The sequence below is a fragment of the Mustelus asterias genome, chromosome 29, assembly GCF_964213995.1.
Source record: "Mustelus asterias chromosome 29, sMusAst1.hap1.1, whole genome shotgun sequence".
In the NCBI taxonomy this organism is placed as follows: Eukaryota; Metazoa; Chordata; class Chondrichthyes; order Carcharhiniformes; family Triakidae; genus Mustelus; species Mustelus asterias.
Window position 1 is genome coordinate 4265517 of NC_135829.1, and position 19410 is coordinate 4284926.

Genomic DNA, 19410 nt, shown 5'->3' on the forward strand with positions numbered 1-19410 from the left:
TTCTGCTAACATCGTATCTTCAAATATAGTCAATTTCTAAGTTCATCCCAGAATTCCCAGCTGAGTTTTAAAATGTGGTCAGGTTAGCTTTAAAGCTTGGCGTAATTAGTTCCATGAGGCAGAAGTACCTTAAAATGAAGTCTTTTAACTAAAGCAAACCATGCAAAGGATCTCACACCTGCGAAGCAACATGATTAAAATACATTTTTTAAAGGCACAGTACCGTCCCATTATTATAAATGCTCTGTTTTTTTCTCTGCTGGAACAGTGGTTGAGCAGATTATCTCTCCTCTAATTTATTCATTCCTCAAATCATTGGCCTCAATGTATTCCTCAGCCTTTCCTTTGTCCTATTGTCTGAGGCTTTTAAACCAAAGTTTAATGAATTCTTCAATTTTTGATTTAACTTGCCTTCTCTCCAGACCTTCATAGAATCATAGAAACCCTACAGTGCAGAGGCCATTTGATCCATCGAGTCGGCACCAACAACAATCCCACCCCAGGCCCTATCCCACAACCCCACACATTTACCCCGTTAATCCCTCTAACCTACACATCCCGGGACACTATGGGCAACTTAGCATGGCCAATCAACCTAACCCGCACGTCTTTGGACTGTGGGGGAAACCGGAGCACCCGGAGGAAACCCACGCAGACACGGGGAGAATGTGCAAACTCCACACAGACAGTGACCCAAGCTGTGAATCGAACCTGGGTCCCTGGAGCTGTGAGGCAGCAGTGCTAGCCTCTGTGCATGATCTGCATCTCTCCTTTCCTTTTGGAGTTAGTTATGTGGTGAAATAAATTGTTGATCTTTTTTATTTTGTATTTCCTTTTGTTCCCGCAGAAAATCAATCACTTTCCAGGAATGAGCGAGATTTGCAGGAAAGATCTACTGGCTCGGAACTTAAATAGGATGCTGAAACTCTTCCCAAAAGAATATAACATCTTCCCACGCACATGGTGCTTACCTGCCGAGTGAGTGATCTTAGAATTGACAATGAAATGCTTCAGTGGTGGTTGGGTGAACATCAAAGTCTGTGGTTGACTAAAAAGCAACTTGTATTTATACAATGCCTCATCACATTTCTCAGAATACCCCAAAGCAGTTCATAGGCAATAAACAATTGTAATTATACTGGCAAGTGCACAGCGAGATCCCACATATAGTAATGAGATGAATAACCAGTGGTTTATTGGTATTTGTTCAAGGAGGAATTTGGCCAGCTGATTGAGGGAAATCACCTTCTCTCGGTCATTCATGGTGTTGCTGCTCTTTGGGACGTTGCATTATGTGGACATCTTGTGAATGTGTTGGAGAAGTAGATGGTTTCTTTCATTTTCGTTGGGGCAATTGGTAGCTAGCTGAAATAGTAGGTTCCAGTAGAATCTTATTGTCTATTGTGAGGAGAATTGATTACAGAAGTAGGGAGGTCATGCTTCAGTTGTATAGGGCATTGGTGAGCTCACATCTGCAGTATTGTGTAAAGTATTGGTCTCATTATCTTAGGAAACATGTAACCAAAAGAGAAAATGCTGGAAAATCTCAGCAGGTCTGGCAGCATCTGTAAGGAGAGAAAAGAGCTGACTTTTCGAGTCCAGATGACCTTTTGTCAAAGCTGCCTCTTTTGGTTTCAGATTCCAGCATCCTCAGTAATTTGCTTTTATTAAGGAAACGTGTAAATGCATTAGAAACAGTTCAGAGAAGGTTTACTAGGCTAATACCAGGAAAGGGTTGTCTTATGAGGAAAGGTTGAAGAGGTTAGAGTTTATAAGAAAGAGGCAACTTGATCGAAATCTTCAAGATCCTGAGGGGTATTGACAGGGTGGATGTGGAAAGGATGTTTCCTCTTGTCAGAGAACCTGGAACTAGGGGTCGCTCATTTAAGATGGAGAAATGTTTTCTCTCCAAAGTTCGTGAGTCTCTGGAACTTTCTTCCTCAAAAGGCATTGGAAGCAGAGTCCTTGAATATTTTTAAAGCAGACGACATAGATTCTTGATTAACAAGGGGGTGAAAGGTTATCGAGGGTAGGCAGGGACGTGGAGTTAAAGTTACAATCAGACCAGTCATGATCTTATTGAATGGCGGAGCAGGCTTGAAGGGCCGAGTGGCCTACTCCTCCTAATTTATATGCACATATATTAATTTGAATTGGATAAAAGCAAAGCTCAAAGCTCCGCTTTGACAAAGGGTCATCTGGACTCAAAATGTCAGCTCTTTTCTCTCCTTACAGATGCTGCCGGACCCGCTGAGATTTTCCAGCATTTTCTCTTTTGATTAATTTGAATTGGTGCTTAGCTCTCCTGCTTAAAAGGACTTGCTAACTTTTGTCTTTAGACACACCCTTTTGGAACCTTGAAGGTGAAACCTCTGTTTGTTGATGCTATTTATCATGTGATCTTTTAAATGTTCTGTTTGTGTACTGTGCAGTTTTGGGGATTTTCAGGCCTACTGCAGGATGAAGAAGACCAAGACTTATATCTGTAAGCCAGACTGTGGGTGTCAGGGTCGGGGGATTTTCATCACCAGAAACCTAAAGGATATTAAACAAGGAGACCGCGTGATCTGCCAGCAGTACATCTCCAAGGTATTAAACAGTACAAAGCATTTACCACACTGAAAGCTGAGGCAAGCCAACATGTTCCATCCACGTTTCTCCCCTCCTCACTTGAAGGTGTTAGCAACACTTCCTGTACTTTAACCCGGTAACCTTTCTTTAAATGGGAGCCTGGAGAGAGAAGCTGTGCTACCATATTATTTTTAACTTTAACTCCTGTGAGCTATATTTTTAGTTTGAGAACCGTGCACTCAGTGCTCAGTGCACTGGAACATCTTAAACAATGTGACTGCAAAAGGCTCGTCAAAGCTCACGCTTCCAGCATTCCACCTTGACCCGCACTGGAATGTTCCACAATTTAGGCTGGGCAATGAAGAAAGAGTTACATTTATAAAGTAAAGTAAAGTAAAGTTTATTTTTTAGTCACAAGTAAGGCTTACATTAACACTGCAATGAAGTTACTGTGAAATTCCCCTAGCTCTCACACAACGTCGCCTGTTTGGGTCAATGCACCCTAACCAGCACGTTTTTCAGACTATGGGAGGAAACCGGAGCACCCGGAGGAAACCCACGCAGACACGGGGAGAACGTGCAGACTCCGCACAGGCAGTGATCCAAGCCGGGAATCGAACCCGGGTCCCTGGCGCTGTGAGGTAGCTGTGCCACCGTGCCGCCCCCATTTAGTACCATTCACAACCTCCGGGTTTACCAAAGCAGTTTACAGCCAATTTAACTACTTTCACTGTTGTAAGGCAGGAAACACAAACCAAATTTTTGTGCAGCAAGGTCCCAGAAAGAGCAATGTGATAATGACAAGTAATCTGTCTTTGTGGTGTTGACTGAGGGATAAATATTTGCCAGGACCCAGGGGACAATGCTCCTGCTCTTCTTTGAAGTCGTGTCCTGGAAGGATGGTGGGATCCCGGTTTAACCTCTGGCAGTGCAGGGCTCCTTCAGCACTGCACTGGTACTGTCAGCCTAGATTTCTGCACTGGAGTCTCTGGAGTAGGACTTGAACTCACAGCCTCCTGAGTCAGCGCTGAGAGTGCTACCCACTAAGCACAGCTGACAGATGGGTTAGAGTGGATATGATCAGTTTTTAAATTTGTTCTTTCATGGGATGTGGTCTTCACTGGTGAGGCCAGCCTTTATCGCTCATCTGTAATTGTCACCAAGTGAGAGGCCTACCATTGCAGAGGGGAGTTAACAATCAAACACATTGGACAGAATTTTCCCATCCCGCCCGCCACGTGTATCGTAGCAGGTGAGACAGGACCATGCAAAGATCCATTGACCTCGGGCGGGGCCAGAAAATCCCCCCCCCCCCCCATTTGGGTTTGCAGTCACAGAGACCAGGCCACACCGGTGCCAACGTGGTGCGGCAGTATGGTGGCACAGTGGTTAGCACTGCTGCCTCACAGCGCCAGGGACCCGGGTTCGATTCCCGGCTCGGGTCACTGTCTGTATGGAGTCTGCACGTTCTCCCCGTGTCTGTGTGGGTTTCCTCCGGGTGCTCCGGTTTCCTCCCACAGTTCGAAAGACGTGCTGGTTAGGGTGCATTGGCCGTGCTAAATTCTCCCTCAGTGTAACCCGAACAGGAGTGTGGCGACTAGGGGATTTTCACAGTAACTTCATTGCAGTGTTAATGTAAGCCTACTTGTGACTAATAAATAAACTTTAAACAGACCAGATGGTTAATTTCCTTCTGTAAAGGACATTATTTTTACAAAAATCCATTTAGTTCACTAATCAATGGTAATTTCATTTTTTAATTCTTTCACGGGATGTGGGGGTCACTGGTTGGGCAAGAATTTTATTGCCTTCCTTAATTGCCCTTGAGGAGGTGGTGGTGAGCTGCCTTCTTGAACTGCTGCAGTCCATGTGGTGTGAGTACACCCACAGTGCTGTCAGGGACGGAGTTCCAGGATTTTGATATAGTTCCAAGTCAGGATGATGAGTGGCCATGCCCTCAGTGCATTAGTCTGGACCTCTGGATTACCAGACAAATTACATTATCTCTGGGTCACCGCCTCCCTTAAGCGATCCTGTGACCCTCCCACTTCTGAATGTGCCTTAAAGCTTGTGTCCCGACTCTCCAGGCATTTCTCACCACTCAGCATTTTTAAACCATGTCCATTTAGGCACTTCACACCTGCAGTCCACTCAACACCACACTTCCCAGAACCATAAACACCCCAGCCCCACTGTAACATTGCATTCTGCACTCTCTCGTTTCCTTCACTATGAACGGTATGCTTTGTCTGTATAGCACGCAAGAAACAATACTTTTCGCTGTATGTTAATACATGTGACAATAATAAATCAAATCAAAATCCCCGCTGCTTGCATATTTCTATTACAGCATGACATCAGATCTATATAATTCTCCTTTGCTACCAGTTTTTTACTGCCTCAATATGAGATTTTATATTCTATTATCATAGCTATGCAGCCCTTGCTTTGACGTGAAGATGACATATGATATGTGACAAGTATCGTATAACTTGCCTAATGTAGCCTTCAATGTCTCTTTCGCAGCCTTTCCTCATAGATGGTTTCAAATTTGACCTCCGTATCTATGTCTTGGTTACGTCCTGCGATCCCTTTCGAATCTACATTTACAATGAGGGTCTGGCAAGGTTTGCAACCAGCAAGTACTGTGATCCATCTAACAGTAACTTGGTAATTTTCCTTCCTGTGGTATCACAAGATTATTGTTATTGTATGAATATGCTCGCTTCATTTCTGTCCTCGGTATCTGCTGGAAGCACAATGGGCCCTTTTTCACAGTAAACCAATATAGCAGCAAACAAAAGAGACTTACCTTTCACGACTTCAGGATATCCCCAAAGTGTTTTACAGCCAACTAAATACTATTGAAGTGCAGTCACTATTGTAACGTAGGAAAAGTGGCAGCCAGGTTTTGCACAGGAAGCTCCCACAAACAACAATGTGGTGATGACCAAATTGTTTTTAGGTGTTAGTTGACAGATGAATTAGTTCAGTACATTCTACTTTTCTTTCAAATAGCACAATAAGATCTTTTACAGCCATTTGAGACGCCAAATATCTCATCCAAAAGACAACACCTCCAACAGTGCAACATGCCGACAGTCCTGCACTGGTTGCGCCAACTTGCATTGTGTGTTCAGAGTGGGGCTCAGAGTCACAATCTCATGACTCAGGGACAGGAGTGTTCCACTGAGCCATGGCTGGCATTGCAGTGGGGGGATGTCTTTTTGTTTCTTTCTCTCATTCCATTCTTTCCCTCCCATCTTGAAACTGCTGACTCTTGCAGGGTACAGTCGCACAAGTGCCAGCTACCTACCTTCAGTGACCACCCTCCGTGTGTGAGGAATGCCCAAAGTGCCGGAACTAAACTGTGGGTCGCATGGAAATTCAAGCCATTGTTTTTTTCATTCCTAACTCATTGGTTCATCCCATGGGCCTGGAGGATGGAAAAGCCTTTCTCTTAGCACAATCAAAAAAGAATCAATAAAATCTATTAATATCAGCAAGTTGAAACATTTAAGTTCATAAAACATAGGAGCAGAATTAGGCCATTCAGCCCATCGAGTCCACTCCGTCATTCGACCATGGCTGATGTGCTCCTCATCCCCATTTTCCTGCCTTCCCCCCATAACCCTTCAACCCCATTCCCAATTAAAAATCTGTCTAACTCCTCCTTAAATTTACTCACTGCACCACTGCACTTTGGTGTAACGAATTCCACAGATTCACAATCCTTTGGGAGAAGTAGTTTCTCCTCAGCTCTATTTTAAATTTGCTACCCCTTATCCTAAGACTATGACCTCTTGTTCTAGAATGCCCCACAAGAGGAAGCATCCGCTCCACGTCTACTTTTATCATCTTGTATACCTCAATTTGATCTCCCCTCATTCTTCTAAATTCCAGAGAGTATAGGCCTAAACTGTTCAATCTCTTTTCATTCGACACTCATAAAAAAATAAGAAATAAGAGCAGGAATAGGCCATTTGGCCTCTCAAGCTCTGCGGTTTATTAAGATCCTGGCTGGTCTGATGTGGCCTTAACTCCACTCTCCTGCCTGCCTCCCCATAACCCATGGCTCTCTTGTCAATCAAAAATCTGTCCAACTCAGCCTTGAGTATATTCAATGACCCAGCTTCCATTCCTCTGGGGAAGGAATTCCAAACAATAAGAGAGAAGAAATTCCTCCTCGTCTCCATATTAAATGGCAGATCCTTTATTTTGAAGCTATGCTCCCCTGGTTTGAGATTCCTCCACTCGAGGAATCAGCCTCTCAGCATTGGCCCTGCCAAGCTCTCTCAGAACCTCATATGATCATCTCTCATTCTTCTAAACTCCAATGAGTATAGGCGCAACCTTTCCTCATAGACCAAACCCCTCATCCCAGGGATCATGATATATCCTTTGTCTTCACCCAGTGTCTATGTAGTCACTTGCAGCAGGAGTTGCAGGAATAGAAGCCACGGCTGATTTATTTCCCTCCTCAGTCCGAGGTTACCGAGGCTAATTTCAATAGCCTCTCCAGCTGAGATCATCTAACTCGATACAGATCGGTGGTCAAACTTGATTCCCCATCAGATATTATTAAACTAGAAAGAGTGCAGAAAAGATTCACTACCATGCTACCGGGACTTGATGGTTTGAGTTATAAGGAGAGGCTGGATAGACTGGAATTTTTTTCTCTGGAGCGTAAAAGGCTGAGGGGTGATCTTATAGAGGTCTATAAAATAATGAGGAGCATAGATCAGCTGGATAGTCAATATCTTTTCCCAAAGGTAGGGGAGTCTAAAACTAGAGGGCATAGGTTTAAGGTGAGAGGGGAGGGATACAAAAGTGTCCAGAGGGGCAATTTTTTCACACAGTGGGTGGTGAGTGATTGGAACAAGCTGCCAGAGGTAGTAGTAGAGGCGGGTACAATTTTGTATTTTAAAAAGCATTTAGACAGTTACATGGGTACGATGGGTATAGAGGGATATGGGCCAAATGCGGGCAATTGGGACTAGCATCGGGGTTTTAAAAAAAAGGGCGGCATGGACAAGTTGGGTCGAAGGGCCTGTTTCCATGCTGTAAACTTCTATGACTTTATGAGTCTATTCGGCTCAGCACTACATGTGGCAGTGCATTACTCCACTGAGTGCCAGCCTTTCAATCACAGTGGGTGCTTAAAGTAAATTACTGTAGTAGTTTTGGTGACATATTGCATTTTATTACCATACCTTGGTAGCCTGAATAATAAATAACATATTGGTAGCTTGGTGCTTTCAGGAAAAGGTCCTCAAGCAGATAACCGAAAGCTTTGTTAAAGAGTTAATTTTTAAGAAGCAACTTAAAAGACGAAGAGAGAGCTGGAGAAATTTAGGAAGGGAACATTTGGGAAGGGAATTCCACAGTTCAGAGCCCAGCTAGCTGAAGGCACCGCCGCAAATGGGAAAGTGATGAAAATTGGGGTTGCACAAGAGACTGGAATGGGAGGAGTGAAAAAGTCTCGGATGTTGTAGGGCTGGAGGAAGTTACAAAGATAGGGAGGGGTGAGACTTTGGAGGGGGCTTGTGTCACCCATGTTCCATTGAAGTGTTTTATTTGTTGCTGACAGGATGACATTTGCATGCACCTGACGAACTACGCCATCAACAAGCATAGCAAGAACTTTGTCAGAGATGGGGACGGGAGCAGCAAAAGGTACATTTAACAGGTTGGAAGGAAAACTCTAACAACATATCTACAATCTTTCGCCACATTCAGTATACAACAAATGTATCATAAAGCTCCTATAAATGTTGCCTTGATGGTGTTGAGATGGTGCATCCTGCATCTAGAATGTAACAGTGCAGAAGGAGGCCATTCAGCCCATTGTGCCAGTGCTGGCTCTTATTATCCGACTAGTCCCATGCACCTGCTTTTCCCCACAACCCTGCATTTTTTTTTCCCTTTGTAAGTATTTAGCTAATTTAATTTGGAAAGTGAGTTTTGAATCTGCTTCCACCAGCCTTTCAGAGAGTGCATTCTAGATCATAACAACCTCCTGTATTTACTCGATCAAAATCCTTAAAGATGTTGAACACCCCTATCTAATCTCCCATTGACCTCCTCTGCTCGGAGAAGGACAACTCTAAGCTCTAGAGTCTCTCCATCGAAATCTTTCACTGGATTGAAGCAAGGGGACCAGGCTAAAATTGGGAGGCTGGCTGGTTTGGTGGGAACTCTTGGTACTTAATTACTTTTGCAATCTGTAAGGAACTTTAATTCTGGTATAAATCCAGTGCCAGAGTCACTATTTTTTGGCAGCAGTTTCAATACTCAAACTAGGGTTGCCAGCTGTGACCAGTATTCCTGGAGATTTTGTCAGTTGGGCTTCCCCCCCACGCTCTAGCCTTTAGTCAGCCAACACATCCATCCTTGTGATGGACTGCTTTCCAACGCCAAGTGGGAAGTAAAGATGACGCAGTTGGATGATGCCTGACTTCAGCCAAACAGTCTTTTTCCCCCATTTTCAATATTTCTATTATCTGGTAAAGAGAAATGTTCAAAGAAAGTGACAAAGACGGTCTTTTTTTTTAATGTCCGGAAGATTTTGCATACAGCTGTGAACTGGAGATAGATCTTCAATTGCTGGAGACTCCAGGCCAATCTTGGAAGGTTGGTAACACTAGCCCAAACCCAATGGTGCTGCTGAAGCAGCATACCTCACTTTTCCCATTCCAAAGGCGGCACGGTAGCACAGTGGTTAGCACTGCTGCTTCACAGCTCCAGGGACCTGGGTTCGATTCCCGGCTTGGGTCACTGTCTGTGTGGAGTTTGCACATTCTCCTCGTGTCTGCGTGGGTTTCCTCTGGGTGCTCCGGTTTCCTTCCACACTCCAAAGATGTGCAGGTTAGGTTGATTGGCCATGCTAAAAATTGCCCTTAGTGTCCTGAGATGCGTAGGTTAGAGGGATTAGTGGGTAAATATGTAGGGATATGGGGGTAGGGCCTGGGTGGGTTTGTGGTCGGTGCAGACTCGATGGGCCGAATTGCCTCTTTCTGTACTGTAGGGTTTCTACGATTTCTTTCTACGAAAGCTACCACGTGGTGCCAATTACTGAAACCTCCGCATCTTCAGCTGGCTCTCAGCCACGGACAGGAACATCTCATTGTTCAATTGCAAGGTCTTGGAAATATTCCTCAACAGACTCAAATGCCTCCATTCTGTCATTCACACATTCTCATCACTTAATGGACATTTTTAGCACCTCTCTCAGCCGCCTTCATTATCATTTACGTTCCCTTTGTCCTTTTACGGCACGGTGGCACAGTGGTTAACACTGCTGCCTCAGAGCGCCAGGGACCCGGGTTCGATTCCTGGCTTGGGTCACTGCCTGTGTGGAGTTTGCATGTTCTCCCCGTGTCTGCGTGGCTTCCCTCCGGGTGCTCCGGTTTCCTCCCACAATCCAAAGATGTATCGTTTCGGTTGATTGGCCATGCTAAATTGATCCTAAGTGTCAGGGGGATTAGTAGGGTAAATGCATGAGGTTGTGGGAATAGCACCTGGGTGGGATTGTGGTCGGTAAAGACTCGATGGTCTGAATGGTCTCCTTCTGTACTGTAGGGATTCTATGATTACACCACTCCTCATCGTATAAATCTCTTCCGACTTTCCTTTCTCTTAGCTCTGACAAAGGGTCGAAACGTTGGCTCTATTCTCTCTCCATAGTTGCTGTCAGACCTGCTGAGATTTTCTCACATTTTCTGTTTTTGTTTCAGATTCCAGCATGCACAATATCTTGCTTTTATATAAATGTTTCAGTGTTGATTTAGTCCATTATATTAAGATAGATGTGAAAATTGGGCACTCTCTCTAACATGTGGCTCTGCATCTCCGGATTCTTGCCTGTGAGGCAACTTTAAAATGTACACCTTGATGTGTTAATTAAATGCAATACAGTATCTATTTATCTATCCTTGTGTGAGTCCATTCATACTGTGTTCTGTCTCACACAGAAAACTGTCCGCATTTAACAAATGGCTGGAGCAGCACGGGCACAATACAACAAAGGTTTGGGTAGACATTGAAGATGTCATCATCAAGACTCTCGTTTCCGCTTATCCGATCCTAAAGCACAATTATCGAACTTGTTTCTCCAGTCACCTCTTCGGTAGTGCCTGCTTTGAGATACTAGGATTTGATATCCTCATGGATCGTAACTTGAAACCTTGGCTCCTGGAGGTGGGTGAAACGTTGAACAAGGTGTGGCATAGCAAAAGGTTGCTGGAAAAATATAGGGTGTTCAATGAGCTGGCAGTAAAAGAAAGAATACAGCATCTATTATACTTTGTGAATATAGAAATTTATATAGCACCAAATCACGCTCACATTATATTCCAAAAGCATTTAATAATCAACAAGGAAGTCGAGACTTATGGGGGCAGACAAAAGTGGAGTTGAGACCACAAATAGATCACGACATGTAAAGTAAAGTAAAGTATATTTATTAGTCACAGGTAAGGCTTACATTAACACTGCAATGAAGTTACTGTGAAATTCCCCTAGTCGCCACACTCCGGCGCCTGTTCGGGTCAATGCACCCTAACCAGCACATTTCAGAATGTGGGAGGAAACCGGAACACCCGGAGGAAACCCACGCAGACACAAGGAGAACGTGCAGACTCCACACAGACAGTGACCCATGCTGGGAATTGAACCCGGGGCTCTGGCACTGCAAAGCAGCAATGCTACCACTGTGCTACTGTGATCTCACCAAATGGTGGAGCAGGCTCATAAGACCAGTTCTTAAGTCCTACGTTCCTAGAGCCATTTACTTCTGAAGTGTGGTCACTGCTGCCTCGCAGCGTCAAGGACCCAGGTTCAATTCCGGCCTCGGGTCACTGTCTGTGTAGAGTTTGCACATTCTCCCTGTGTCTGCATGGGTTTCCTCCGGGTGCTCTGGTTTCCTCCCACAGTCTAAAGATGTGTGGGTTAGGTTCATTGGCCGTGCTAAATTGACCCTAGTGTGAGAGGGAATTAGTAAGGTAAATATGTGGGGTTACAGGAATAGGGCCTGGGTGGGATTGTGGTTGGGGCAGACTCGATGGGCCGAATGGCCTCCTTCTGCACTGTGGGGATTCTATGACTTCTATAACAACAAACAATTTTCATAGGGGTCACAAAGAGCAAATGGCATGAGTGACCAGTTCATCTGCTTTTGGGGAAGTTGAGAAAGTTGGGGTTCTTTAACATCCATTAGAACCACCTAAAGGAAACTCAACTTAATGTTTTATCTCACGGTAAACACCTCTGACAGCTTGGATTACATGCCAAGATATCTGGAATGAGACTCAACGGACAAATGTTTGACCGAGTACCTACCCACTGAGTAATGCTGATACTAAAGGGTACTGAAGTTTGAGCGTCAGAGAGAGACCAAGCCCTCATTGTGATTATATTTCTGTGCAGGGTAACTGCTGCCAAAGTAGCCTTGGCAAGTTGTTACTGTGCACCCTTGAGGCTAAATACACTGCAGCCACAATGTGCTGGTGGTAAGGGGGAGGTTGGGGTGGATATTAATTCTCCTGTTGGGAGTGGGGGCAAACAACTAACATACTCTCTCCTGGATGATGCTGTGCCTCTCAGGTGTAGTTGTGACTGCACCCATCAAGGCCAGCGGCATCCTACTCCAGGTTGTTGTTGTGGAGGGGCTTTGAAGGGGTCAGGAGGTGACCCACTCCCCCAGAGTACCCAGCCTCTGCCCTGCTGTTGTAGTCCAGTTCAGCTTCTGGCACCCATGTACAGACAGCACTTTCCAGCAGAAAATCACTGAATATCACTGAATCGGCACGGTGGCACAGTGGTTAGCACTGCTGCCTCACAGCGCCACAGACCCGAGTCCGATTCCCGGCTTGGGCCACTGTCTGTGCAGAGTTTGCACGTTCTCCCTGTGTCTGCATGGGTTTCCCCCGGGTGCTCCGGTTTCCTCCCACAGTCTGAAAGACGTGCTGGTTAGGGTGCATTGACCCAAACAGGTGCCGCAATATGGCGACTAGGGGAATTTTACAGTAACTTCATTGCAGTGTTAATGTCAGCCTTACTTGTGACTAATAAATAAGCTTTGAATAATGCATCAGGAACAAAAGCTATAATGTATTTCCTTAGTGACTAAGAGGCATTGAAGGCAATTACAGTTATTCATTCACTGCCCTGAATGAGATCAATGAATTTATTGCGTGCTGTTTTGTTTAGTTTATTAATATATCGGGCAGTCATTTCCCCACAGTGCCATATAGAGTTCCCTTAACAAACAGTATTGGGAATGGACCTGTGTCTTTGTACAAGTGTACTCAAGTAATGATTAGCTTCTAGGGTTTCATACCAACACATCCTACATTTTGCTTTCCAGGTAAACCACTCCCCCAGTTTCACTACAGATTCTAAACTGGACCGTGAGGTGAAAGACAATCTGTTATACGACACAATTTGCCTGATAAACCTTGGAGCAAGCAACAAGCAAAAGGTGGCTGAGGAGGAGAGACGCAGGGTACAGGAGCGCTTGTGGAACCGTCAGACAACCCGCGAGTTAAGGTAGAGGAAGTTGTGTCCAATCGTAGACGACAACTGGGGCTTCTTGTGCACGATGTGGAGGTGCCGGCGTTGGACTGGGGTAAACACAGTAAGAAGTTTAACAACACCAGGTTAAAGTCCAACAGGTTTATTTGGTAGCAAAAGCCACACAAGCTTTCGGAGCTCCAAGCCCCTTCTTCAGGTGAGTGGGAATTCTGTTCACAAACAGGGCTTATAAAGACACAGACTCAATTTACATGAATAATGGTTGGAATGTGAATACTTACAACTAATCCAGTCTTTAAGATACAAACAACGTGAGTGGAAAGAGCATCAAGACAGGCTAAAAAGATGTGTATTGTCTCCAGACAAGACAGCCAGTGAGACTCTGCAGGTCCAGGCAGGCTGTGGGGGTTACAAATAGTGTGACATGAACCCAATATCCCGGTTGAGGCCGTGCTCGTGTGTGCGGAACCTGGCTATCAGTTTCTGCTCAGCGACTCTGCGCTGTCGTGTGTCGTGAAGGCCCCTACAGCCTGCCTGGACCTGCAGAGTCTCACTGGCTGTCCTGTCTGGAGACAATACACATCTTTTTAGCCTGTCTTGATGCTCTCTCCACTCACGTTGTTTGTATCTTAAAGACTTGATTAGTTGTAAGTATTCGCATTCCAACCATTATTCATGTAAATTGAGTCTGTGTCTTTATAAGCCCTGTTTGTGAACAGAATTCCCACTCACCTGAAGAAGGGGCTTGGAGCTCCGAAAGCTTGTGTGGCTTTTGCTACCAAATAAACCTGTTGGACTTTAATCTGATGTCGTTAAACTTCCTACTCTGCTTCTTGTGCACCCCAGACGTCCTTTCCACCATCATAGAAGGCCGTGCCCTCAGCTATCTAATTTCTAAGCTCTGAAATGTCCCCCCTGAACACCTCTGCTTCTCTCGCCTCCTTTGAGACACTCCTTATATAAAGCACCTTTTTGATCTAGTTGGCAAAACTGGCATAGCTCTTGAGAAGATAATCATAGAAACCCTACAGTACAGAAAGAGGCCATTCGGCCCATCGAGACTGCACCGACCACAATCCCACCCAGGCCCTACCCCCATATCCCGACATATTTACCCACTAATCCCTCTAACCTACGCATCTCAGGACACTAAGGGCAATTTTAGCATGGCCAATCAACCTAACCCGCACATCTTTGGACTGGATAATACTGGATAAGAGCAAATTACTGCGGATGCTGGAATCTGAAACCAAAAGAGAAAATGCTGGAAAATCTCAGCAGGTCTGGCAGCATCTGTAAGGAGAGAAAAGAGCTGACGTTTCGAGTCCAGATGACCCTGGGTCATCTGGACTCGAAACGTCAGCTCTTTTCTCTCCTTACAGATGCTGCCAGGCCTGCTGAGATTTTCCAGCATTTTCTCTTTTGGTTTGAGAAGGTAATGTTTGCTGACCTTCTTGAAGCGTTAGCAGTCTAATGCAGCCACGTGGTTCACTAGGCCATCTTTGAGCCCAGTAAAAAGTCAACCATGTGGGACCAGCGTTATAGGCCCAGATCGGGTAAGAATGGCAGATTTTCTTTCCCAAGGGGACATTAAATGGGTGTTTGTAACAATCCAATGGAATCAATTTACTGATGCCAATAAACTGAACTCAAATTACTGCCCATGATGGGATTTGAACTCGTTCTCTAGATCTATCGATCGTTAAAATAACCAGCGTTTCTTCAGCAGAAAACAAACTATTCAACAGTGGAAAGTTTCTCTCTAAATTTCGCTTCCGAACGGTAAATATTGTTGCTACATTTCATAGAGTCCCGACAGTGCAGAAGGAGGCCATTCGGCCCATCAAATCTGCACCAGCCACAATCCCACCCAGGCCCTATTCCCGTAACCCTTCATATTTACCCTGCTAATCCCCCTGACATTAGGGTTAATTTAGCATGGCCAATCAACCTAACCCGCACATCTTTGGACTGTGGGAGGAAACCGGAGCAAACCCACGTAGACACGGGAAGAATGTGCAAACGCCACGCAGACAGTGACCCAAGGCCAGAATTGAACCTGGGACCCTGGCGCTGTGAGGCAGCAGTGCTAACCACTGTGCCACCCTTAATGAGTTTTCCGATAGCCTGAACTCAAAAGGGTCCAAAGGACATGGTCAATGCGCCCTCCAGTGGTGGAAGGTGATGATTAATGAGTGATGATTAGAAAAAGTTCTGTCCCCAACCCTCACATTCTCCCATTTTCATCATTTCACTCATCTCGCTCGCCTGGGATCTTCAAGGCAGCCTCTTGCCTCACTTGTTCCCTCCTGGTGGCTAAGGCAAGATTTCAGCACCTCATGCCCCACTGTTGCTCGCCTGCCCTCAGTCCTGGGTCAAGTTGCCTGGTCACCTTGCCTGCTGCCCCCCTCAGTGGGTGACCCCACCTCGTGGTGGCTTTCGGCACCTCGCTGTTGCTGGCCTGCCCTGGGTCGAGTCTAAAACCTGCTCGCCTTTCACAAAAATGGTGAAATCTCTGCAGCCTATGCCTCTCCCTCCTCACCTAGTCACCTCTCTTCCTTGCGCAAACGCGACTCAAGTTAACCCTTCGTACGGTTCGGACCAGTGTTTTCCCGCTCTTTCAGATTCACCAATCAGAGTCAGATTTTGCTCTGCACTGCCTGAGCCTATCAGCAAATGCAGAGTAATCAGGCTCTGATTGGATGCCCAGTGCACTGGCCAGCATACCCCCCTCTCATTGGTCGGGGCCCTATAGGGCGTTTCATTGTAAATCTGCCTCTGGTTCTCTGCAAAGGCACATTCTAAATGGAGAGGGCTCTTCCCCATTGCAGCTGCCTCGACGGTCGTGTACGTTGGTGCTGAGACTCCAGGTATGCGTGGAGGGGATCTCACCTCTAGCTGAGATACCTCTTGGTGCTTGTTTGAAAGCAACATGGCCAGTCCCATGCTTTGCAACACCAGGGACAGATAGAATCTCAGCTCATCTTGTTTGCTGTCCCACTAGTCTAGCGGTTGACGTTGTGGCTTTCTGCTTAGAATGAATAAAACTTCTCCTTTAATAGCACAACAACAAGTTGCATTTACAAATGGCCTTAACTTGGAAGAAAGATTCCAGAGGTGTAATATTAGTGGGAATGCTAAAATGTCTGCTTAACCCTCTCCTGATTTTAAGTCCGTTACTTCCACAGACGTGAGCAGTACGAAAACCACCAGTTAGCCTGGCTCCAGCAGGTAGAAAAGTATGAAAAAGAACACCTGGGAGGATTTCATCGGATTTACCCCAAGCCTGACTCCGAGAAATACGACAATTTCTTTAAACAAAGCGGATCGCTCTTTCAGGAGACAATCGCTTCCAGGGCTAGGGAAGAATGTGCCAGGTATGGATTGCGGGCACCTGGGTGGAGAACCAGTCATGAACAAGCAGGGGCCACATGATAGCCATTGATGTGGATGGAAGGTCGGATTGGTTATAAGTCCGGGTACAGATATGTGATGGCACTTCTTGTCTCATATTTAATTGTTCTGGCAATATATATTTGCGGTTGCTATATTCTCACAGCAGTGACAGTGGATATTCAATGATGAATGGACAGTAAGAATCATAGAAAGATAACAGCCAGGTCCTTTTACCATGCAACAGCCTTACTCAGTATAGCTCTGTCCTAAGTTTATATCATTTCATTTATCTATATTACAATATCTGCTAGAAATTATCCTTACCACATCTGTACAGGAGTGAAGTATCATAGAATAGAATCCCTACGGTGCAGGAGGAGGCCATTTGGCCCATTGAGTCTGCATCAACCACAATCCCACCCAGGCCCTAATCCCGTAGCCCCACAAATTTACCCCGCTAATCCCCTGATACTAGGGTTAATTCACCTAACCCGCACATCTTTGGACTGTGGGAGGAAACCGGAGCACCCGGAGGAAACCCACGCAGACATGGGGAGAATGTGCAAACTCCAATCAGACAGTGACCTGAGGCCAGAATCAAATCCGGGTCCCTGGTACTGTGAGGCAGCAGTACTAACCACTGTGTCACCATGTCGTCCCTATATTGTCATTTACAGGGAAGCGTGTTTGGTGTGACAGCTTTGCTTTGTTATAGAAACATAGAAACATAGAAACCCTACAGTGCAGAAGGAGGCCATTCGGCCCATCGAGTCTGCACCGACCACAATCCCACCCAGGCCCTACCCCCACATATTTTACCCGCTAATCCCTCTAACCTACGCATCCCAGGACTCTAAGGGACAATTTTTAACCTGGCCAATCAACCTAACCCGCACATCTTTGGACTGTGGGAGGAAACCGGAGCACCCGGAGGAAACCCACGCAGACACGAGGAGAATGTGCAAACTCCACACAGACAGTGACCCGAGCCGGGAATCGAACCCGGGACCCTGGAGCTGTGAAGCAGCAGTGCTAACCACTGTGCTACCGTGCCGCCCATGCTGTGGGAGGAAACCAGAGCACCCGGAGGAAACTCCGGAAGAAACTCTGACGCCTGTTCGGGTACACTGAGGGGGAATTTAGCACGGCCAATTCACCTAACCAGCACATCTTTGGACTAAGGAAGGAAACCGGAGCACCCGGAGGAAACCCACACAGACACGGGGAGAAGGTGCAAACTCCACACAGACAGTGACCCAATCCGGGAATCGAACCCGGGTCCCTGGCGCTGTGAAGCAGCAGTGCTAACCACTGTGCCACCGTGCGGTACAGTTCTTGACTGGTAGCTGGTACTCGGAATGTGTGTGATGCCTCAGAGCTGATGCTATATAAGCTTGTGTTGGATGAGTGTTGATTGATCAGTTCTTGGATACTTTGTGATCAGGCAGCAATTGGAGGAGATCCGGATGAAAAATGAGCCAAAGGAGCAGTTGTCAAAAGGGAGGAAGAAGGAAGTGAAGGACAGCGGCCTGCAAGGGGAGTCAGGGGGTGAACCCCTAGCACTGGATCTACTCTCCAGGAAACCCCGCGGGGATGCAGCCTTCAAGAAGTTAAAGAAAGAGGTACTGTTTCCCATTATTATAACTTCAAACTTCACTGGAGGAACCATGAGAACATTTCAAATATCCAGGGTTAAATGCCTGATACGCTGTATGTGGATGCTGATAGGGATGTTATTGTGCTGAAATTGTGTTAACCATTTTGCTAAGTTAACAACCATAGAATTACATTCACCAAATGTCATCTAATGAGCTTTTCAGTGTTATGATATAGTAGAAATGATTTAGAGGCTGTGTTCCTCTTCACCACTCCTGAATGTGCTGATTCGTGTTAGATGATGGTCTATGGAACGTAGGTTACTCCTGGAGGCTTGGTTCAAGAGGCCATTCTTCACAGGTGAGTCTAGTCATTGAGTGTCAGTGGTGGCCAGACTTGATGTAAGGTGGGGTTCAGGCTGGCAGGGCACAAGGCGATCAGGAAGGCCTTACTGCATCGCCAGTGCGAGGCCTAAGCAGTGCCAATGACTGGCAGACTGCCCCCTATAATCTCTGCTTCCTCCCTAAAGTTTTCTGATGGAGTCCCGGTTGCAGGACGTCAGAGCAAAGCTGGAGAGACTGCTTTCTGACATTCGCACAAGCATCTCAGCACCATTATGCATTTGGCCTGGAAAAAGATGGCTGAGAAGCTCTGTGCCAACAACATTATTCCTCGGACTTGTCTTCAATGTAGGAAGAGCTTTAATAATCACACAAACTGTAGGTCTACCAGACAGAAGAAGCATAGTCAGCATTTAAAATACTTATCTGCACCATTGCAATCATACTACAATGGCTTTTCACAATCAGGCAGAGAACAACTTCACAACTTCACAAGCCGAGCTAAGATATTTTCACTTTTCATTAAGAACAGTAGCATCGTGATTATTTTATTGGATTAGTAAGCCTGGACTAATGATCTGGAAACATGGGTTCAAATCCCACAAGAGAAAGGAGTTTAAATTAAATTAGATAAATCTGGAGTAAAAAGCTAGTGTTAGTAATGGTGGCCATGTGATTACCAGATTACCGCTCAAACCCATTGGTTGAATAATATCCTTCAGGGAAGGCAATTTGCCACCTTTTACCTGGTCTGGACCTCCTTTGGGACTATTGACGTACTGTCTTTATGGTTAGCATAAACCACTGTATCAATCAATCTGCAATCTCCTAAAGGAGTTCTCAGTATCTAAAACTCCTTCTTGCATATATCTCATAGTCATAGCTTCTAAAGGGCAATGTTTTATTATCTCATTTGCTTGATTCAATTCAGAACACTAACCTGAAGTTATCAATGTTTCCTAGCCCTCAAACT

The 19410-nt window shown here is 45.6% G+C and overlaps 1 protein-coding gene across 1 annotated transcript in view; it reads left to right on the forward strand.

Annotated features, from left to right (window-relative positions):
* Window positions 1–19410, forward strand: part of LOC144480403 (tubulin polyglutamylase ttll6-like) — a 64741-nt gene that overhangs the window by 24763 nt on the left and 20568 nt on the right. Inside the window, exons 7-14 of the mRNA XM_078199809.1 lie at window positions 848–978; window positions 2433–2589; window positions 5098–5241; window positions 8162–8247; window positions 10545–10770; window positions 12938–13119; window positions 16293–16481; window positions 17945–18122. Of these exons, the coding sequence (XP_078055935.1) occupies window positions 848–978; window positions 2433–2589; window positions 5098–5241; window positions 8162–8247; window positions 10545–10770; window positions 12938–13119; window positions 16293–16481; window positions 17945–18122 (1293 nt within the window). The remainder of the gene's footprint in view (window positions 1–847; window positions 979–2432; window positions 2590–5097; window positions 5242–8161; window positions 8248–10544; window positions 10771–12937; window positions 13120–16292; window positions 16482–17944; window positions 18123–19410) is intronic.